General features: G+C 35.9%; 1 protein-coding gene across 1 annotated transcript in view; it reads right to left on the bottom strand.

The window, feature by feature from the left end:
• LOC144969895 (agrin-like) overlaps positions 1-24668 on the bottom strand; it is a 340199-nt gene that overhangs the window by 49880 nt on the left and 265651 nt on the right. Inside the window, exons 5-7 of the mRNA XM_078908949.1 lie at positions 13117-13332; positions 1508-1723; positions 388-497 (exon numbers count right to left, since the gene is read on the bottom strand). Coding sequence (XP_078765075.1) covers positions 388-497; positions 1508-1723; positions 13117-13332 — 542 coding nt within the window. The remainder of the gene's footprint in view (positions 1-387; positions 498-1507; positions 1724-13116; positions 13333-24668) is intronic.

Consider the following 24668-nt stretch of genomic DNA (forward strand, 5'->3'; position numbering starts at 1 on the left):
AAAAATAAAAACAACCAAAAAAACAAAACCAGATGTCAAAAAAACGACCCCCCACCCCCCAAAAAAAAACAAAACAAAACAAACAAAACCCCAAAATACAAGAAACAAAACAAAACATAACAAAAAAAAAACATATAAAAAACACAAACAAACAAATCCCTACCAAAATTAACAAACAGAAAAAAGTATACTAAAAACCAAAAACCAAAAAAACAAAACAAATCAGACCCCCCCCCCCCAAATTAAAAAAAAACCCAACCCCCCCCCCCCAAAAAAAAAAAAACCCAACAAAATCACCCCCCCCCCTCGAAAAAAACAAACAACCCCACCTTAAATCAAAATATTATAGCAGAGCGTGTGAATGTTAAAATGTTGCGTGTTCCTTACCGGCTTGTATTCCTCCGAGCACTGGGGACATTCACACACAGGCTTGCCTCCAATCTCAGCACACATGGACCCATATTCACAACGGTAGCCATTGCACGGCGAGTCCGAATCTGGTACAACAAACAAACAATAATTAAATCACGAATCTAAGTTCTAAATTGAGCTTTATTTAGCGCAATATCAAGTAAATGTGCTCTAAGCGCTTTACAAGGGGTCCCTGGTCAACAGCAACATTTAACTTGTAGGACGGGACATGACATGACGCCTGTTAGATGATATTACAATTTTTCGGACAAAGACAACGCTGTTAACGACCAGGCACTCATTTTACACCTGAGTACGTGAGAATCTGAGTAAAGAGCTTTTTCCAGGGACTCAACTATGCGCCGAACGTGAGGCTCGAACCCAGGACCTTCCGATCCGAAAGCGAGTGTCATACCACAAGACCACACAACCGCATGAATAATTTCTAATACTTACTGTCGTACTATTGAAAAACACATAATATATCTAGAAATTTGGCCAGAAAACTCGTTCTTCAAATATCGATCGATTTAAATGACCCTCGTCTTAGCAAAAAATTTCAAACCTGGGACTTTGCCATGAGAGAGTGAGAGTTACTTTAATCGATCGATATTGGATGGACAAGTTTTCTGGCCAAAATTTTTAATACGAGTATGGCAGGGCACTCGAATCAGGGACTTATAATAAGCCAGAGCTAAAGTGTAATAATATCTAAGTTCACATAAGAAAAAAATACCCAAAAACGACGACGACAACTACAAAAAAAAAAAACAACCCAAAACAAAACAAAAAACAACACAAAACAAAATACCCCTCCGCCCAAAAAGAAAAACCCAACAAAAATAACAAACAAAAGAACCCCCCCCCCCCCCCAAAAAAAAAAAGAAAAAAAAAAGAAAAAAATGCAAATCCCCAAACTGAAAAAATAACAAAAACAAAAACGAAAAAAAAAACACAAAAAAAAAAACAAAAAACAATCAAACAAAAACCAAAAAAAAAAAAAAAATCCTGAACCCCCCCCCCAAATTCTTTTTAAAAATCCAGACCCCCCCCCCCCCCCCCCAGAAAAAGCAGTAGCGTAAAATTGACGACTTACTACAAGCGCCTGGATGCGCAACGGTGACGTAGATTTTGTTGACGCAAGACTGCCTCCGGAGTTCACACTCATTGTCGTAGGTGGTCGAGTCGTTACCGCACACGCGTCGGAGCACGGGTTCGCATCTCGGGGGGCAGGAGCACGAGGCCCGCCCATTGCGGTCCACCGTGCATTCTTCCTCGGGCCCACACTTCATCTTGGTGCAAGGATTGTTGTCTGGGGGATGGATGGACAGGAAGTAGAGGACCAATGACAACCTTTGCGATTTCACAGTAAATAAAATTGAAAGGCCGGTTTTCCAAAACTCGTTAAGTCGATTTTTCTACTTTTTGAGATTTTCCATCCATGAGATAAATTGAAACTTAATTTCATTTTAAGCATCAAACTACAAAAGAACTTCCCTAGATTTGTGTGAATTTGAGGTTTAAACGTGATAAAACGATAGACCGAATGAGAAATTCTAGGGGAAATAATCCTCAATATCTCAAATTGGGGAAAAAAAGGGGTTAAGGAGCTTTGGAAAATGACTCTTCGATTACATTGGAATGCGCATAAAGTCATCAACACTCTTAAAGTCACCTTTTGCTTAAAATCAACACATATTATGTGGTCCCAAGTTTCCTGTTCTTTACCTTAGTATGTTCTATATTTGTAAAGCGCTTTGAGCATATTTAGTGGATATTGCACTATATAAAAGCTCTGTTTATCTGTTTTTTTTAAACATGGATAAAGTCAATTTTGCTTAAAGACAATCAAAATTTCTGGTCCGGCGGTGTTGGCTTAATCGGATTCCACTGTAATTAGAAAAGTCACACCTGTGACCGATCACCTTAAAACAATATTTTGTCATTTTGTCGGGTTAAGCCTGTTGCTAAATCAAAAAAAAAAAAAAATTATAAATAGAATTCGAATGAAAATCCAATGGAATTCTGATAAATCCAAAACCGCCGACCAGAAAGATCGGTTGACAATACGCAAGTTTGAATTTATCCAATTACAAACACAATTAGATATAAAACAGAACATTTGGTATCAACAAATAGTGATAGTGTTGACTTTAAACAGAAGTTGACTTTAAGAGTATTTACTTTATACGGATTCAACTGTAAAATCTTTCAATGGGAGATAATTTTGTTCGTTCCTCAATCACGTGGGCCAATTAAAAAAAATAAATAAACCATTGCTTGTTTTTTAGGTACTACCCATAGGACTATCGACGCCCCTTTAATTTCCAAACAACAAGAGCATAATTATTAGTTTTTGTCAATTTTTTCCTTTGATTCAAAAGTCAAGTCAACCAGGAGAATAACGACACCAAAGCTGAGATGACTCAAAATGCTTCCAATTCACAGAGGCTGAATTATTTCATTTGACGGTGACTAAATTTTACTGATACCAGTCACTTGTTGTAGTGTCTTACAAAATTTTTAAAAAACCAGCTGAATTTAAAATTTTCATAATTTTCAAAATTCATTATCTTTTCGTTTGAAAAATCAAGGTGGTAGCAGTCTAGATTAGAGATATATCACTACACGCCAAAATTCTTCATCGGAAGCTTTTGTCTAAACATGAAAATTCGATTTTTGATTTACCTGCTGTGGGTATGCACGTTTTAGAAGATATTTTATATATTTATGTCAGAGATTTTATTCAAATTAAATTTAAGCTTAATTAATGATAAATATCTACTCCACCCATTTATTACTTCATGTATATAAGAGTAATTTTAGTTACTAACAAGTTACAATTAGTTCTAATATTTAATAATAGTCAATATAAATAACTTTATAAATAACCAATAATTAATGAGTCCCCAGTTGGGGTTCAAATCCTTCAAAGAGGTGAAAGGTGAACCGAATTTTCCTTTTCAACAAGTTGTTTTGATAATTAAAGAAGCTGATAATATAATTGGAAACCTAAAAAGAAAACAAAAGTCTTATTTCTACGGGCTTTTTGCTGTAGTTGGCACGTCTATTTTATATAACAATATCAATGGGAACGTGTTGGGGGATACAGTAGGTACAGAATACGAACATTACACAAACTGAACAATATTTACCCTGCAGGATCCCAAAACATTATAGATTTTTTTTTACTTTCAAAGTCACAAGAGTTAAAAGCTGGAAAATTTAGTTAGAAGCCGAGAGAAGAGAAGAGGATATTTAGATTAAATATGATATCATTAAATTGGAAATATTTATATTATTGCAATGATAAGAAGAATTCATGTAAAATGTATGGATATGACTATTGGAGTTATCGTTCTTGAAACATTCAATTTAACTAAAAATAAATTATAAATGAAATAGTTTATTTCAGAAAAAAATGTTACATATTATGGGAATAGTTGAAATTCTATCTGCCCATGCACTGGTAGAACGTATCTATATTTTTATTCTGCAAGGCGTGGAATTAACGACATGCAATACAAGACGACAGACAAAATCATCCAGCGACCTGTTTGGTCAAAAATGGACATTTCTGGGGGGCAAAGCGTGCCATAGCATCTGAAAGCAAAACGTGAGACAAGCACAAAGCAACAGGCAAATAAATCAATGAGTGGAACAATCCGAGCATAATGACAATGAATAGCAAAGCATACATGATTGTCAACTAGAAGACTGTAAACAAATTATTTAATTTTAAAACCATAAGGCTTTCGTATGTGATTTCCCAATCAGTTATCTTGTCTAAACATAAAAAAAACAAAGTATTATCCATGATAGCAATAAATGAGTTGCTACATCACTCCACACACACACACACACACACACACACACACACACACACACACACACATATATATATATATATATATATATATATATATATATAAATATAATATTTCAAGTATAATTATGATCAACTTCTATACTATTGTTTCGAGCATTCGCTCTCATCAGGAGGTTAAAGTGGATTATTGTGTATTGTTTTGTTTTTCGTTTTTTTCTATCGAATATAACATTATATGGTTGATTTAAGATAAGATAAGACAAGATAAGATGAACTTTATTCATCCACTTCTAGAAATTTACGTCCAGTTAGGGGGTAGCAAAGAATTTCTATTGCCCATTTCACCATTCTAAAGAATATTACAGGATCTGAAAACTAAAATAGCTCCGACAGTTATTCATTTTGGTGAGAAAATCTTTGAATGAACGGACAAATATTCACTTAATTCAAACTTTTTTATTTCCCTAACGTATTGTGTGGACTTCCGGTTAATTCCCAAAAGTCCTATCAAATATCTGTTTCAGACAATGGCGGATGTTCACCAGTCAACAAATGGCGATATTTACAGTAAAGTATTTTAGAAAATTTTGTTTGTTTGTTGCTTTAGGTCTCTTCCAACACAATTGAGGTTATATGAGAGACCGCTGAAACAAAAAAACAAGCAATCTAACAAAAATAGTACAAATGTCAATCAAAATCATAACCTAAAGATATCATAAGCTAAATTATAAATAACCAAGAACAAACAGGCAGAGGATTTACAGGAAAAAAAATATCCCCTGTCAAAAATACAATCACAAACCAAAGAAGCAGGATAGGCTAGTAAAGAGAAGAAGAAACGACATCACTATCGGATCGTACACCCATGCGAACATCATAGGTATATGATTCAAGGGTGATGCTCCCATCCAACCACCCGCCACTATCGGATCGTACACCCATGCGAACATCATAGGTATATGATTCAAGGGTGATGCTCCCATCCAACCACCCGCCACTATCGGATCGTACACCCATGCGAACATCATAGGTATATGATTCAAGGGTGATGCTCCCATCCAACCACCCGCCTATCGGATCGTACACCCATGCGAACATCATAGGTATATGATTCAAGGGTGATGCTCCCATCCAACCACCCGCCACTATCGGATCGTACACCCATGCGAACATCATAGGTATACGATTCAAGGGTGATGCTCCCATCCAACCACCCGCCACTATCGGATCGTACACCCATGCAAACATCATAGGTATATGATTCAAGGGTGATGCTCCCATCCAACCACCCGCCTATCGGATCGTACACCCATGCGAACATCATAGGTATATGATTCAAGGGTGATGCTCCCATCCAACCACCCGCCACTATCGGATCGTACACCCATGCGAACATCATAGGTATACGATTCAAGGGTGATGCTCCCATCCAACCACCCGCCACTATCGGATCGTACACCCATGCAAACATCATAGGTATATGATTCAAGGGTGATGCTCCCATCCAACCACCCGCCACTATCGGATCGTACACCCATGCGAACATCATAGGTATACGATTCAAGGGTGATGCTCCCATCCAACCACCCGCCACTATCGGATCGTACACCCATGCGAACATCATAGGTACATGATTCAAGGGTGATGCTCCCATCCAACGACATCACTATCGGATCGTACACCCCTGCGAACATCATAGGTATATGATTCAAGGGTGATGCTCCCATCCAACGACATCACTATCGGATCGTACACCCATGCGAACATCATAGGTATACGATTCAAGGGTGATGCTCCCATCCAACCACCCGCCACTATCGGATCGTACACCCATGCAAACATCATAGGTATACGATTCAAGGGTGATGCTCCCATCCAACCACCCGCCACTATCGGATCGTACACCCATGCAAACATCATAGGTATATGATTCAAGGGTGATGCTCCCATCCAACCACCCGCCACTATCGGATCGTACACCCATGCGAACATCATAGGTATATGATTCAAGGGTGATGCTCCCATCCAACCACCCGCCTATCAGATCGTACACCCATGCGAACATCATAGGTATACGATTCAAGGGTGATGCTCCCATCCAACGACATCACTATCGGATCGTACACCCATGCGAACATCATAGGTATATGATTCAAGGGTGATGCTCCCATCCAACCACCCGCCACTATCGGATCGTACACCCATGCAAACATCATAGGTATACGATTCAAGGGTGATGCTCCCATCCAACCACCCGCTACTATCGGATCGTACACCCATGCAAACATCATAGGTATATGATTCAAGGGTGATGCTCCCATCCAACGACATCACTATCGGATCGTACACCCATGCAAACATCATAGGTATACGATTCAAGGGTGATGCTCCCATCCAACCACCCGCCACTATCGGATCGTACACCCATGCAAACATCATAGGTATATGATTCAAGGGTGATGCTCCCATCCAACCACCCCCCACTATCGGATCGTACACCCATGCGAACATCATAGGTATACGATTCAAGGGTGATGCTCCCATCCAACCACCCGCCACTATCGGATCGTACACCCATGCGAACATCATAGGTATACGATTCAAGGGTGATGCTCCCATCCAACCACCCGCCTATCGGATCGTACACCCATGCGAACATCATAGGTATACGATTCAAGGGTGATGCTCCCATCCAACCACCCGCCACTATCGGATCGTACACCCATGCAAACATCATAGGTATACGATTCAAGGGTGATGCTCCCATCCAACCACCCGCCACTATCGGATCGTACACCCATGCAAACATCATAGGTATACGATTCAAGGGTGATGCTCCCATCCAACCACCCGCCACTATCGGATCGTACACCCATGCAAACATCATAGGTATACGATTCAAGGGTGATGCTCCCATCCAACCACCCGCCACTATCGGATCGTACACCCATGCAAACATCATAGGTATACGATTCAAGGGTGATGCTCCCATCCAACCACCCGCCACTATCGGATCGTACACCCATGCAAACATCATAGGTATATGATTCAAGGGTGATGCTCCCATCCAACCAATCGCTATTTTAGAAAAAGAAAATCGTAATCGGGTATAAATGTCTTGACTAAAGGACTTTAAAATTGACACAGACGAATTCAATTCATGCTGGAAATAACACAAAGGCATTCAAACTTATATAATTTGGCGACAACATAGAAATGGGGGAACATTCTACACATATAGATACAGTACATTTCGGGGACATTTTTACGTGGGACACATTCTACACGAGGCACACCTAGATGCAATAACGGTTGCATCAATGAATCCCCCCCCCCTCCATCCTTTAAATACCAATCTAGCAACTGACATTACATTGTTTAAGGCTGTAAATACTTAAAATCCAAGTATCTGAAAGGCCAAATTGCCCCGTATGAAAATGTATCTTGTAATCACGAATAGCACAGATTTGAGTACCAAGTACTTATAGCATTCCTCGTCGTTGCTGTATCTTAACTTATCATCAAATAGTAACACCTCATCTTGATAAAACTCATTTAACATCACAAACAATCATGAAGAGATTTTTTTTTAAAATCACGAATAGCACAGATATGAGTACCATGTACTTATAGCATTACTTTTTATAAAAAAGTAACATCTTAACTTGATAAATTATTATAATAATAATATATAATAATAATAATAATAATAATAATAATAATAATAATAATAATAATAATAAATAATAATAATAATAATAATAATAATAATAATAATAATAATAATAATTTAGCCCAATATTAGGAAAGGCAGCCTTTCAATTTCAAAAGCGTGCAGTATTTGATAGCAAGTCTAGTAGTGTTAGTAACAAATGACATCACGAAAATCAGAATTTATCAAAACCCAAAACATGGAAAATTAAGGGGGATGATCAGTCCAATTTTTGGGATTTAGGGTGAAAAAATCGTTTACTTTTTTCTTTCGTCATTGTATAGAAAAAATATCGAAAAATCGATTTTTTGACGTCTAAATTGTCAAAAATCATGATAAAAGTGATTAAAATACAGTTACAGTAGGCCTGGTACATTCGTGTTTCAAGCGTGTAGGAGATATGACGTCTTGTATATCACAAGTTACAAGTCTGTTTTGTCAGTGGAATTACAATATCAGACTTTTGAAACGTCCAGTTACTAACTGTATTATAGACACAGACTGACACACTCGAAGTAACACAAACATTGTTCATGGCAAGCGTCCATAAATAGAGACAGCACAGCCATAATATTAAAATTCATTTGAAATATCGAAATTGTAAGACCAAAATTAATTCTGAAAATAAGAATTAAAATAAAATCAATAAAATCAAACACACATACAAAATCAAAATGTAGACTCTATTGTAATTGTTGTTTTTTTGGTGTGTTTTTTCTTAAAATGAAAAATATTTTTAAAAATCTAGAATGTGGATATTGACATAAAAATATAAAATAAATGTGCATCTACCACGAGATGTTAAACCAGAAAAACACGCAGTCAAAAGTGTGAGAAAAATAATCACAATAATAATAATAATAATAATAATCATATGAATAATGAGTGAAAAGCAAAATGGCGGACAATGGGCGCCATGATGGTTTACCATAGAAATGTTTATACTCATCTTGTACCGTCCCTTTGAGCAACCCCAATCCTTTAGCATGGACAGCAAAATGGTGAACAAAGCAACCAGGCAAAATATCATTTCACGAACGGCAAAGGGTAAATAAATATGTGACTTATCTTCTCAAACTGGTATTATATCGTGAGTGATTTTGTCACTAAAAATGATCTTATCTATCAAACAAAATACGAAGCTTGGAACATTTTATTTTCTTCTTATACTTTTTATTGAATAAAATTCTTTTAAAAATAGTTTTTACAGTAACAAAAACAAAATTTTCACATATTTTTGGTCAATTCTACAACAAAAACCCCGGTTTTTGGTACTTGGTTCATTTCGACATATTACCGTTTTGAGACGATAGGTCATATAATATCAACAATAAATAAAACAAAAATAAATAAAGGCTAATAAAAATTTCGCAAACTTTGGAGCAAGATAGCAGCAGGAGCGACGTGCACTTATTTTCAGATCTGATAACCCAATTCCTTATGGGTTCATTGTTGTAATGGAAATCTCAAAAAAAAAAAAAACAAAACAAAACAAAAACAAACAAATAAATATTGTTTTCATTACAACAATGTTAAACCAGGCCCATACGCTGATGGTTCGGATGTCAGACCTGCATGTATGTACACGTCGAGCAGGAGTAATAAAAATGAAACATTTGTCTACTTCTCGTATACGATATTATGATTATGATAATAATAATAATAATAATTAATAATAATAATAATAATAATAATAATAATAATAATAATAATAATAATAATAATAATAATAATAATAATAATAACAATAACAATTTTTAAAAAATACGTCCTTCCACCACGGCATCATGTCATAAGATACCGTCACCTAGGCATTCCATGAAGGAATATAGATAATCCATCAAACAGAATGTCTGATGTCAACAGGAATCACCCACAATAACTAGAAAATTTTTACAGATAACGAAAGAAAGGTCCGGGTTAATGTTAAGGCAATAGATTTCTACACAACAAGATGGTCAACGAGCGCCTTTATTTGCGTGCAAAATAATTGAAGATTGTAAATCCCTTTTTGGATTAAAATAGTTGTGGCGCGAAAATTGTGTAAGTTCAATAAATTGCTTCTTTCTTAGCTGATAATGGACGCGCTCTTACGTGTGTGTTGAACACGTGACCTCAAGAAGTCAGGGAGAGAAGGCTCTAATAAAGACTAGGGTTAAAAGCGATCATTTTTGGGATCGCGGATAGCTCATACGGTCACACTCTCCCCGGCCAGGCGGATTTGTCGCACCAGTAAGGTCGCGGGTTCGAGCCCCAATTGCCGCCGCGAATTTTTTTCTCTATTGTCTTCTGGCACTTTCCTACTCACTTCATTTGTTGTTGTTTTCTCTTACGTACACGATACTTATCTTAAGACAATGGAGAATTATAACGCCCAATGAGCATCTTGTATTTAAAAATAGAAATAAAATAAAAATAAAATTCCCTTTATTCATCCCATAGGAGAAATTTGTCTCTAGGAGTCTATTCTGAGTCTATTCCAAGGGAAGAGTGGAATAATCCAGTGCAGCGGCGCCAATTGAGCTAGAACGAGGTGACTTGCTCAAGGCCACACAGCGCAGCAGCGGCTGGTGATCGAACTCGGTACCTTTCGGGTACGAAGCAAAGACCGTACCGCTGAGCCAAGCTGCCCCTAATCTATGCCCCTAATATATAGATAGTATGCGCTTGGCTAAGAAGCTCACAACATTGCCATCCGGAAGTATAACGAACGGACACACAAAACTATGTGTCACCTTAAGCGTTTATAGTCTGGTTAATACAGTTTACTGAGAATTACCCATAAACGTGGATGGCAAAAAAAAAACAAAAAACAAAAAACAAAAAAAAAAAAAAAAAAAAAAAAAAAAAAAAAAACAAACAAAAAAAAAACAAAAAACAAAAAAAACCAAAAAAAAAAAAAACAAAAAAACAAAAACAAAAACAACAAAGACCTGAGTGAAAGTCAACTTCATTCTGTCTCTATTGTTGGGGCTCGTGTATATATTAAAACAAATCCCTTTGGGGCCAAGATAGCAGAAATGATGTCTAAGAACTGGAGCTGGACCCACTGACCAGGGCATGCAAACACAGACAGACAGACAGACTGACAGACATTTCCACAGCACTACGAGGGGAGCAATCACGAGATCGACACACCCAAAAACACACCAAACATAAGATGCAGGTTCACACACACTTTTTCAAACGGGAGATTAAGTTATGGATATAATAATAATAATAATAATAATAATAATAATAATAATAATAATAATAATAATAATAATAATAATAATAATAATAATATAATAATAATAATAATATCATAGTAGTTGTCAATTAATGATGGTTGTCAAATTATGGTAGTTTTCATAGTGTTGTATAGTAGACAAATTATAGTAGTTGTCAAATTACGATAGTTTTCATAGTAGAGTGTAATAGACGAATTATGATGGTTGTCTAATTATGGTAGTTTTCATAGTATAGTGTAGCAGACAAATTATAGTAGTTTCAATTAATGTTGGTTGTCAAATTATGGTAGTTTTCATCGTATAGTGAAGTAGACGAACTATAGTAGTTGTCAATTAATGATGGTTGTCAAATTATGGTAGTTTTCATAGTATAGTGTAGCAGACAAATTATAGTAGTTTCAATTAATGTTGGTTATCAAATTATGGTAGTTTTCATCGTATAGTGAAGTAGACGAACTATAGTAGTTGTCAATTAATGATGGTTGTCAAATTATGGTAGTTTTCATAGTATAGTGTAGCAGACAAATTATAGTAGTTTCAATTAATGATGGTTGTCACATTATGGTAGTTTTCATCGTATAGTGAAGTAGACGAATTATAGTAGTTGTCAATTAATGATGGTTGTCAAATTATTGTAGTTTTCATAGTATAGTGTAGCAGACAAATTATAGTAGTTTCAATTAATGATGGTTGTCAAATTATGGTAGTTTTCATAGTATAGTGTAGCAGACAAATTATAGTAGTTTCAATTAATGTTGGTTGTCAAATTATGGTAGTTTTCATGGTATAGTGAAGTAGACGAATTATAGTAGTTGTCAATTAATGATGGTTGTCAAATTATGGTAGTTTTCATCGTATAGTGAAGTAGACGAATTATAGTAGTTGTCAATTAAGGATGGTTGTCAAATTATGGTAGTTTTCATAGTATAATGGTAGTGAAGTTGTGGTAAATATTAGAAGCAATTTGATTAATTTTGCAATTAATGAAGACATTATGGAATGATCAAAGGTGAAAAATTTAATAAAAATAGAAAATTTAAAGTAAAATTTAAAACAATAATAATCTTGTACTAATTTACTGCTTTGTGAATATCAATTAAAAATAGTAAAAAAAGTATTAAATTATTTTAAAGATGATATATAAAAATAAAACATTAAAACAGATAATTATAAAGTGAGAGAAATAATATTAATATGGAAATACAATTAATGCATCTACAGCTATAGTCTAACTAAAAAAAGTTGAAAATTAAGCTAAAATATCAGCTGTGAAACAAGCTGTGAGATTTCATAAAATACTTCAATCTGGCAAAGATATTAAATTGGAAATAAACTATAAAACTAGGTCAAAGGTGAAAGAGAAACCTCAAAACAAACCAGTTTTTAAAATAAAACTGTTACTTTTCTGCCATACCCCCCAAAAAACACGTTTTTACCAATTTTGGTAGAAAACTCGTCCTTCTAATACAGATCGATTCAAATGACCCGACGTGCACTTCTTTGCAGGTCTAGTAACCCAATTCCTTATGGGCTTATTGGTGTAATGGAAATCTCAACACACAAAAAATTACGCAAAATATTGTCCACTACAACAATGTTAAACTAGGCCCATAAGCGGGTTGGGATATCAGACCTGCATAGATGTAGCTACATATCGATTAACATGACCCCAATCTTAAAAAAAACAAACAAACCCAAAACCCCAAACCTCTCGAACCTCGGACCTCGCGGAAGCGACTTCAAGGACGTAACTTCAAGGAAATTCAAGATTTGAGAGTGGTTTTATTTTCGTTATTTTTGACAAGACGAGGGTAATTTTAATCGATTGATATTTGAAGGACAAGTTTTCTGGCCAAAATTGTTTTTAAAAAAAAGTGTTTTGTTTTTTAACCCCTTCAGAGCATGGCAGTGTTATTCCCATGTTCAATACGCACCTGGACTGCATTTGCCTTCGTAGAGGACTTGTATGTCCTTCCTACTCTTGCACGCTTGTTTCTTGAGTACGCACTGGTTGCTATAGGTGCGGCCGTCCGTGCCGCAAACGAGGTTTATGTCGTTAAAGCAGATGTAGTTACACCGGCACACCGGCTCGCGGTTGGCGTTGACGTGGCAGACCTTCGGTGCCTCACAATCGAATCCTTCGCACGGGTCTGAAAGGGTTAATATTATAATAATATATAGGAATAGAAGTTAGGAGGATGGGGCGGACGAGGAAAGAATGAGTCCAAGGCGGGGGGAACCAGAACTATTATTGTGCAATGGGAGTAAGGGTTAAATAAATCATTCACATGCAGAAATAAAAGGAGGAAAAATTATCATATAATATTTATTTCTAAACATTTTGAGTTGAAAATGGTAAATTATAGGGGAAGGTCACAAAGTAACAAAGATGTATCTTCTGAGTTTATAGCTTATGAAAAAAATATTCTTATAGTCAATTCTGATTGGATGGACAGAGATTAAAAATAAAGGTAATGTATTGAATAATCTGTGACATTGTAAACAGATATGTTTAAAAAAAACAAACATTATAAGATATATTCCATTCGACAGAGGTTGGGATAATCTTCGCCACTGATTTAATCTAACTTATTTCTGTTATCAATCAAAACGTATCTTATAACATTGGGACTAACTTCACACGAAACAATCTGATATCAAGTGTATTGCAAAAAATGGAAAAAAAAAAAACTCCGACCACACTCTAGTGAAGTTGCTATGAATCTCAAGAAGACATTACAGCTACGATACCGATGGTAGGGGGATCAAACCTCTGAGGTCCCGATTTTCACGATCGACCGATCAAAACTCTGAAGTCTACATAAGAGCTATGCGCACCATTTTTATATTTAATGTTGGGCGGATCAGACCTCTGATGACCTCAAAATGAAATAAAACATGGTGCGCAAAGCTCGTATGTAGACTTCATAGTTTTGATCTGTCAAACGTGAAAATCGGGATCGGGACTTCAGAGGTTTGATCCACCGCCTTCGATATATTCTGTGAAACAGTCTGATTTTTTAAATTGATTGACATAAGTAAGCAAAGTACAAAAAAATGTATATATCGTAACAAATGTATCCATTCCTCATTACTTCACAATTTATAAGAGAACCAACCAAGGCTGGCTGAAGAGTTTAGGTTGTTACTTTGTAATATGGTGAATGTTTACATTTGGAAGACACTGTCAGTGTGGATTTTAGCATGCAAGTGAGAAGGACAGAAACATGTCTATAAAAACCGGTGGAAATTGTACGGGTGGATATTAGGAAGTAAACGAATGTATAAATTATTTTACAGGGAAAAGAAAATAAATAATAAATCACAGTTTTTTTGTATAAAGTTGGGATAATAAATTTATTAATAGGATTGGGTCAACATTTAGAATAAGTCTTTTTAGGAAACGTATGATAAGGATAGAAATATGATAGATAAAGGGACAAAATAAAAGTTTTAAACATTTTAATGTTTATTCCAAGTTATAAAAATGGAAAAAAATGTAAATAAAAATAAAAACAATCATCTGCAGCAACTCTTCAAAATATATGAGACAATTCTAAAAATACCAAAGATTGAAATTTCATTTTTCGTTGCTCCTCGTAAATCGTTCAATAGGGAATGAGATTAGCGGAAGAGTAGCGTCCCTTGATTAGGCGTCACCGGCGGAAAAGTTATTAGAGAGAGAACGTCATGTTGGTTGTGCGCATGCGTCTCTCGTCCTCGCTTCCGATGAAAGCGGCTTGAGACACTTCAAAACCAAATTGACGTTCTCTCTGTAAGTTGACGTCCAATCAAGGGATGCTACTCTTCCGCTAATCTCATTCCCTATAAGAAAGGTTGCTTTTTTATTCTCAATTCTACGTAACATTCACTCGGTTATTAAATATAGTATAAACATTGGCCGTGCCAGGTGTACAATTATAATTGGTGAGACAGAAGTATTGTTATGAATTATGATGGGTGCACATCATAATAATCGTAACAGAATGACAGAGGTCAAAAACCTAAAAATAAATTGTCATGTATAAGATATAAACAGTTTTTAATACATGTAATAATAACTGAAAACATTTATATTGTCATAAACAAAATACAAATAAATATTTCAACAAATTCAACATCCATCTAATACGGCCATAAAACGAATGTGTGAATTGTTTTGAAACCTTACAAAAACACACGGAAAATACAAAGGGACTGAGCTGTCGAGCTCTGAAAAAAAAAATAATCATGTTTTTAAAATTTTGGCCAGAAAACTTGCCCTTCATATATCGATCGAATAAAATGAACCTCAACTTTGTCAACAACTTTCAAACCTTGGACTTCTTTGAATTCCCAAGTTTGAAAGTTTTTGCCAAATGAGGGACATTCTAATCAATCAAAATTTGAAGGACGAGTTTTCTGGCCAAAACTTTTAAAACGTGAAATTTTTCAGGGAAAGAAAAATAAACCAAAAAAACAAACAAAACGTCTGAATAAAATAAAAAGAAGGCACTGATGAAGCTTGGATGTCCTGGTGACCAAATACGTGATCTGTGAAAATGGGACATATGAGTCACGTGAACACAGGAATAAAGGAAGTATTGTGTGACCCACTATCGGGGCCATTTATATAGCATGTATGGAATTTATAGTAAATATACCAAATTGGGTTATATTTCCATGTTGTTTTTTTTTAAAGACTGTACGACTATACTCTGAAAACAAAACAAAACAAAACAAAACAAAACACGTATTTAAAATTTTGGCCAGAAAACTCGTCCTTCAATAAAAATGACTCTCATCTTGTCAAAATCTCCCGTACCCGGGACTTCCGAGATTCTTCAATAATGTCCCAGGTTTGAGAGTATTTGTCAAGAAGAGGGTCATTTAAATCGATGGATATTTGAAACACCACGAGATTTCTGGTCAAATTTCATTTTTTTTCTTCTATTTTTTTTTTTTTACCTCAGGTATGGAAGACACGCAATGTTTGTCGTTGCTTTGCCAATTTAGATTTATCTCCGTCTTTTAAATACGACAATAAACAGGAATAGGGATATTGACCATAAAAAAAAACAAGAAAAAAAACCAAACAAAAACAAAGAAAAAAACCCCCAAAAAACAAAAACATAAATTAAAAAGTCAAAAAAAAAAAAAAAAAGAAAAAAAATAAATAAATAATAAAAAAAATAATAATAAATAAATAAATAAATAAATAAATAAATAAATAAACATATGTTTGAAAATGAAACAGAAAAAGACTTGATTTTATATGACTTATTAACCCTGTACACTCTAAGATAGGGGACAAATTGTTTAAATACGAGTTTTTTTTTCTCTCCAGAATTCGGCAGTTAATGGGTTAACGAAGTCATATCAAATTTGTTGTTTGATTTCAATAGAAAATCTTGGATTGAGTCCAAACCTATTACAGTCTGTATGAACAGTTCGTAGTTTGAAAGAACGATATTTAAAGATTTTGGCCAGAAAACTCGTCCTTCCAAATCTAGCGATTGAAATGACTCTCATATTGTCAAACACTTTCAAACTGGGATTTCACTGAAAACTTACGGAAGTCCCAGGTATGAGTGACTCTGACAAGAAAAATTTAAACCGAAGGATATTTGAAAAAAAAAAACCAAACGATTTTTATTTCTGGCCAAAAATTCCAAGATGAGATATTTTTGCAGAGTACAGCAGGTATGAAAATGATAGGAAGGGCGGACGTTATGAATAAAAAATATAATTTTCTATCTCTATTGATGAAAAATAGGAAACAAACAAACAAACATTAAAACGAGACAGAAGCAAGAACATTCGACATTTCCTTGCATCATTCATCAATTATTTATCTAATTATCTTTCATGTCGCACCGCGCAGAATTTTATCTATAATCTAACGATTCACGATCCGTTTCTATTTTACCGCTAACAAAAAATTTATTAAAAGTTGGCTGGTCTAATAAAAACCACTATCATTCAATTAAGTTTTCAAAAAAAATAATTTCCAACGCCGATTGAGACTTCAGAAAGATGTTCTGCAATGTAATCAGAGTTACAACCCCCCCCCCCCCCAAAAACAAAACCAACAAACAAAACAACAACAACCCCCCCCCCCCCCTTTAAACGGGATATTGAAATGAGAAATGAAGTTCTGAATCAAGATTCAATCATTTATTATTAGGCTGTAATCTATTTACCGAACAAACCAAGCTGGAAAATCGATAGGAAATGTTTGTAGCCGTTTCTCATTTCCTTTCCATCATTGGGCGAACGAAATCGAGGCTGTCAAGATATTTCATTTCGTTTCTCATCCAATCAGTTTTAAAAAATAAAAAAGTTGTTTGTGTTTGTTTTCAAATAATCGAATACGGCCCCGTTGAAACAGAAATCACGCGACAAACCGATCCAAGTTCTCTTCCGGCATACAATTTAAAACGACACAATTTCAATACACATCAGTTGTTTCTACGGCCCTGTCAAAAACAGACGTGTAGCCTCTCTGTCTTTCCTCCTCGTTCTATTTCATAAACTGCAATTCCACGATAAAAAGGTGTGTAAAAAAAAGTAATAAACAAAAATGAATATAACAGCTTCAAAAAAATAACAAAATACCAAACACGGAACGTTTCGGGCACAAAACCCTTCTTCAGCCAACAACAAAAAACAATAAAGACATGAATACATTATTTAAATTACAGAAATACCTATGTCGTCTATCTGGAATTTAGTAATGTATTTATGTCTTTATTGTTTTTGTTGTTGGCTGAAGAAGGGTTTTGAGAAGTTTTTAAAAAAAGTTCTAGCCAGCATGAGGAGTGAAAAGCAGAGATTTTCTTTGTTTAGAACCACGCTGCCGGTTGCTGGGCGGACGTGACATCGGACTATTGAATCGTATTGACAATTTTCAGAATCCATCAAAGGAATTGCCGGTTCTCGAGCCATTCCATTCCATCTCTCAGACTGGCCCCAACACAGACGGGATAAATTAACTGCCATTGACGTTCAAATACCCAGGAAAATCTACACGAGACCAAAACTGAGGTACATACCCTGACAAAACACATCAAAAAAGAAATTGGTCACAAAACTGTCATTAGCCTACAAATAAACGCCTGGGTTATTCCAGTCATCCCTTCGACTAGACCCGAGAGAAAAATTTCCCCTATGGGATGAAAATAAAGGAAATTTTATTTTATTTTCTATTCTATTATTTAAGTCGATGGAGTGGACAGAAAACTTAAATAAAATCTAATAAATTTGAACTTGTGTACAGAGCATTTCCAAGGATTTACCATGCTCCGTGCGCTTCACAATGGATCATAAATTACTTGTCGATACACGTTTGTTAGACTTCTTAAAAAGTCTCTGTTTTAAGAATTTCTGAAAGATTGCGTGTCTTTTTATCTCTTCTTTTCTTTCCGATTCTGCACCGCAGAGGATCGTGATTCGTGGAGACAGCTGACCGCAACGTGCTCAAGAGTACAAGCCACGTTGGACGATGATTAGAAAGTAGAAGATTTCTGGCTATAATGTAAATAAACGTACTTTGTCAATTTATGACGGTAAAGAACTGGCAAAAAAATATTTAAAAAATGGCCAAAGTCCGATAGAACAGCTCGATAATACAGTTGGATGTCCCAAAAAGGGGGAGACTACTACTAATGATACTAATGATGTTAGTTGTCATGGTGATGGACAATGTCGCCGATAAAACGGTTAACTCACTCTTGGGTAGTAATCTGAGATGTCTTAAAGTCGTGTAACCCATCATCTTTCAGAAAAGATCATCAAAGCGAGCATTAGTGCGGCTACGTCGGGTCTAGTGGTATGACACTCGCTTTCGGATCGGAAGGTCCTGGGTTCGAGCATAGTTGAGTCCTTGGAGAAGGCTCTTTACTCACATTCTCTCACCGTACTCAGGTGTAAAATGAGTACCTGGCCGTTAACAAATTTGTAATATCGCCTAATAGGCGTCATGTCTCGTCCTACATGTTATGTGTTGCTGTTGGTCAGGGACCCCTTGTAAAGCGCTTTGAGCACGTTTAGTGGATATTGCGCTATATAAAAGCTCAAGTTTTTGTTGTTTGTTTTTTTAAAAGCAATCTGAGTTATGACAACGTCTGTACCAAGAGCCCATGATAATTTTAACAAAATAAACAACTTACAGGAAGGAAGAATTTGGCAATAGGAAATGTGCTTGGACAATCACACCGCGACTAATAAAATGTATTTTAAAAAGCACTTGCCATAATATCATGAATTAAACTATAGATATAGTATTTTTTGTAACTCCTTTCTGTTTTTGTATTTTTTTTTCTTGTCGTTAATAATAAAAAGCCAAACAAATAGACGATAAATAGGGACGAAATTATTTTACTACTGAATAGAGAGCCTGAGAATCAGGTAAACGTGGCCAAAGTTAATAAGTTAATGGCGCACTATAAAAAAACAAAATCATAACGCATTTTTTTTCTCAATTTGGCCAGAAAACCGAAAACTTTTTATCCCTCTATATCGATCAATTAAAAACGGCCCTAAATCTGTCAAATACTATTGAGTGACAATACTGCCATTTTCTAGAGAGAAAAAATCCTCCCAAAATTTGGTCAGAAAATTTGGCCTTCAAATATTGATCGATTAATATGGCCCTCATCATGTCAAAAAACACTCAAACCTGTGACTTCCTTAAAGACCGCGAAATCTCAGGTTGCATTTTTCACAGGACGGCAGAATACTTCTACAGCGTGGATCAGCGGTATGGTCTTTGCTTCGTACCCAGTAGGTACCGAGTTCGATCACCTCGCCCTAGCTCAATTTGAGGCGCTGCACTGCGGCTGACGCCTGGGTTATTCCAGTCTCCCTCTTGGAAAAGACCCTGGAGAAAAATGTCCCCAATGGCATGAATAAAGGGATTTTATTTTATTTTATTTTATTTCATATGTTTATCAAGTTTTGGGTTTAAGATTGTCAAGTTTAGCATCATTTTAATCGATGGATAAATGAATTCAAAATTTCCTGGCCACAGATGATAAAAAACCCATCAAAAAACTGTCTTTTAAAAATTTATTTCTGTTTTCATCGTTCAGTAAACAACATCGGCCATTATTTATTTGGACCAGCCAGTCGGTCAGAATGAAGGAAGGAAGGAAGCATGTCAGAAAGACATTCATCTCATCTCACGTAATTCACCATGGGGGGGGGGGGGGGGGGGGGGGGGGGGGGTGGGGTGGTGGGTGAGTGGGGATGAGTGGGGGCGGGGGGTGTATTTCGATCGATGGGAGAAAGACCCTTTATCGAGTCAATAAAGAGGAAGGTTTAGAGGCCAAAAGGAGAAAATAAAGCCTTCTTCACGACCTTTTATAACTGTTTAATAAGGGTCACTCTTTAAATTGAAATATACTGAAACACAGTACGTACTTCTTGCTTATAAGGGAGTAAAAATTCTACTTGAACCTAATCTTTTTGAGCTTTATAAATTTGAAGTTTTATATAGCGCAATGTCCACTAAACGTGCTCAAAGCGCTTTACAAGGGGTCCCTGGCCAACAGCAAAACTTAACATGTAGGACGGGACACGACGCCTGTTAGGCGTTATTATATTTTTCATTTTTTTCAGACAGAGACAACGCTGTTAACGGCCAGGTACTCATTTTACACCTGAGTACGGTGAGAGAATGTGAGTAAAGAGCCTTTTCCAAGAACTCAACAAGAGCACATAGCCGCAGAGAATTTCAAACTATGACCTTTGTCATTTTTTTCAAAATAGATTAGAAATAAATAAACAAAAAAATGGGTTTAACAAATCAAATATAAATTTGCACCCATAGTTGGACACAACACAAACGAAACACAACCCCCCTCATTAAAAATAATATTAAAAATAATGATACAAAACAACTGATTTAATTTATTAATCACAAAATCTGCTTCAATTCTGTGTGTAAAGTTAGTTATTAAACGGGGTTTCTCCGAGCTTTTCTGAAAATATTGAAAACTATTTCCAAAATATATTACAAGATTTCTTGTTTTTTTTTGTTTTGTTATAAATTACATATTTATCATGGTTTAAAAACTAAGTTGCTGTTTACGTTTAGAACGTAAAGACTGACTTTGGTTGTATTAGGTAGAACAAACAAATAACAATGTGAAATTGAATGTAAGCTTCAATTTAATATTCGAAAACAGATAGCTTCCCCGTTATCCCGGAAACGTCCATCTTACCTGTTTTCGAATATTAAATTGAAGCTTACATTCAATTTCACATTGTTATTTATTTGTTCTACCGAATACAACACAAGTCAGTCTTTACGTTCTAAACGTAAACAGCAACTTCGTTTTTAAACCATGATAAATATGTAATTTATAACAAAAAAAAAAAAAAAAACAAACAACAAAAAAAAAAAACAAAACAAAACAAAAAAAAAAAAAAAACAACAAAAAACAAGAAATCTTGTTATATATTTAGGAAATAGTTTTCAATATTTTCAGGAAAGCTCGGAGAAGAAAAGACCCGTTTGACGGCTCTAACTTGACACACAAAATAGAAGCGGATTTTCGAGCTTCGAGCAGCAACATTTACATTAAGTAGAACAAGCCGAAATGGGAGCAGACAAGATAATAACATTTTGGCGGTGAAAGCTTTGGAAGTGAGACTGGACACAAAGACATAATGCTGAAGTAACGTATACATCAACTGCCGTACTCTGACGTGCACAACACGTATTTAAAATATTTTGGTCAGAAAACTCGTCCTTCAAATAAGTATCAATCGATCAAAATGACCCTCATCTTGCAGGCAGCGTGGCTCAGCGAGCGGTACGCTCTTTGCTTCGTACCAGAAAGATACCAAATTCGAATAACAGCTCTGCTGTATGGTCTTGAGCAAGTTACCTCGCCCCAGCTCAGTTTGCGGGCGCTGCACTGCGGCTGATGCCAGGATTATTCCAGCTTTACCCACTGGAATAGACCCTAAAAACAAATTTCCCATCTGGGATGAATAAAGGGAAATTTATTAATTAAAACAAAAAATAAAAACCCCTCAAACCTGGGTCTTTCTTGAAGGCATCCCGACGTCCCAGGTTTAACAGTTGTTGATAAGACGAGGTTATTTTAATCGATTGATATTTGAAGGACGAGATGTCTGGCCAAAATTTTAAATACATGTTTTTCTTTCTCCAGAATACAGCAGAATGTAGGTCACATCATATTCCATAAATGGCGATTCCACAAAGACTGCTCTAACCATGAAATTGATAGCTGTGATCGGCAAGCTCAAATCAACTATCAAATTGATAAACTGGGGAGTAGATAGACACTAGTGGGAAATGAACTACTGAAAAATGTGTGTATGAAATAGTGCCAGACAAAGCTAGAAAGAAAAATACCGGAAAAAAAAAAACAAAACAAACATCCCACAAAATCAGTATTCCTCGACTGGGGATTGAACCTCAATTATTCACATTACCGGTCAGACGTGCTACCATTACACCACAGAGGTAATCTTTGTGGTGTAATGATAACACGTCTAGAGTGGGGAATTGAACCTCAGACATCCTGATTACCGGTCAGACGTGCTACCATTACACCACAGAGGTAATCTTTGTTGTGTAATGATAACACGTCTAGAGTGGGGAATTGAGCCTCAGACATCCTGATTACCGGTCAGACGTGCTACCATTACACGACAGAGGTAATCTTTGTTGTGTAATGGTAACACGTCTCGACTGGGGAATCGAACCTTAAAGGCTCCATACACGCCCGGATATGATCCTGGTCCAGACCCCGATCAGGCAAACCGGGGTGAAAACGCAATGCGTGTGGCCAAATACCTGGCCGATAAACCTAGGTACGGTCCATCGCTCGCAAAGCCCGCTTTGCTTAATATTTTTCGAGGCGATAGGCGATCGGGGCGTGGCAGTATAAAAAATTGGACAATTTTTTTCGGATTTTCGTTGTTTTGACGTCAGATTCGTGATCAGCGTCGAATTTACAATAGGATTGATACCAAGAACTATGTTTTTACTCCAAAAATTGATGAAATTAGAAATAAAATTTAATTAATATTGAGGTTATGTGGCCGACAGAACAGTGCTCCTCCCTGTTTTGTGGTATGACTCTCGCTTCCAGATCGGACGGTTCAGTTTTCGAGACCCGCTCTGCGTTGCGCAGAGTTGAGTCCTTGGAAAATGCTCTTTACTCACATTTTCTCACCGTACTCAGGTGTAAAATGAGTACATGGCCGTTCGTTGAATTTGTTAGGAAAAAATGTCACATCGCCTGACAGGCGTCATGTCTCGTCTTTCAAGTTTAATATTGCTGTTGCCTTGGGACCCCTTGTAAAGCGCTTTGAGCACGTGGATATTGCGCCAAATAAATGCTGTGTTATTATTTTTTTAAAATAATATTTTTATAAATGTTGCGCCAGGAAGAGGTAGATGGCAAAAGTTTCGTTCATGATCATCGTAAAATTTATAAAGGATTTCATACAAACTAAAAAATAGTTTTCATAATTTTCAATGTAATGATATAATAATATGCCAGTTCTTTTTTTATTTTTTTCCTCCTCACCCGTTGACGCGACATGACGGTCGACCTTGACACAGACATTTGGGATTGGCAGATGCCAAAAAGCCTTGACTACGTGATGACAGGGGTGAGCATTGTAACCCTGAATTATACTCTACAAACAACGCCCCCCACCCCCCCCCCCCCCCCAAAAAAAAAAAAAAAAAAAAAAAAAGAGCTGTGTGCGTGTGTGGTGGCGGTGGTGGTTGGGGGGGGGGGGGGGTGCGAATGCGAGTAGTCCCGAGGAGTACCCGTTTCACCTGCCACGGGAACACTGTCGATTTGTTTTATAAATAATAATAATAATAATAATAATAATAATAATAATAATAATAATAATAATAATAATAATAATAATAATAATAATAATAATAATAATAATAATAATAATAATGACGATAAATAACAAATCTTTATTGTCCACAAAATTGAAAAATTTCCGTGGTCTACGTTGCTTTTAAACTTAAATCGGATTGCAAATGTATGGATGTTATGCGTATTGGAAAAATACTCACGACATCTCCATCGGGGTATAACATATTAACACACAAAACTGCAAACGCGAACGTTCATTGTCTGATTGATATAACTTAGTGATAAGTTAATTATAAAATGCTGTCTAAAAGCAATAACAACGGGTTGACTAACGTCCAATTCATTCCTTCTATTGATGCTCTGTGTTAAATTAAAATACTCACAAAGTCCGCCAGCCAGAAATATCACTCCAGCCCAAAGATCTCCATGGAATCTTGAACGTTATAGTCTGATATATTTTAATGAGAACTAATCATAAAAATGGGTGTCTAAAAACAATAACAATGAGATGAGTGACGTCAATTTGGTTCCTTCTATAAATATCCAAAAACTTTACTCACTCCATCCGCTCCTCCTCCTTCAATACATATGAATCTATTCTCTCATCACTTTTTTGTGCGGCT

The sequence above is a fragment of the Berghia stephanieae genome, chromosome 4, assembly GCF_034508935.2.
Source record: "Berghia stephanieae isolate SIO BIC M18660-M18661 chromosome 4, UCSD_Bste_1.3, whole genome shotgun sequence".
Classification (NCBI taxonomy): Eukaryota; Metazoa; Mollusca; class Gastropoda; order Nudibranchia; family Aeolidiidae; genus Berghia; species Berghia stephanieae.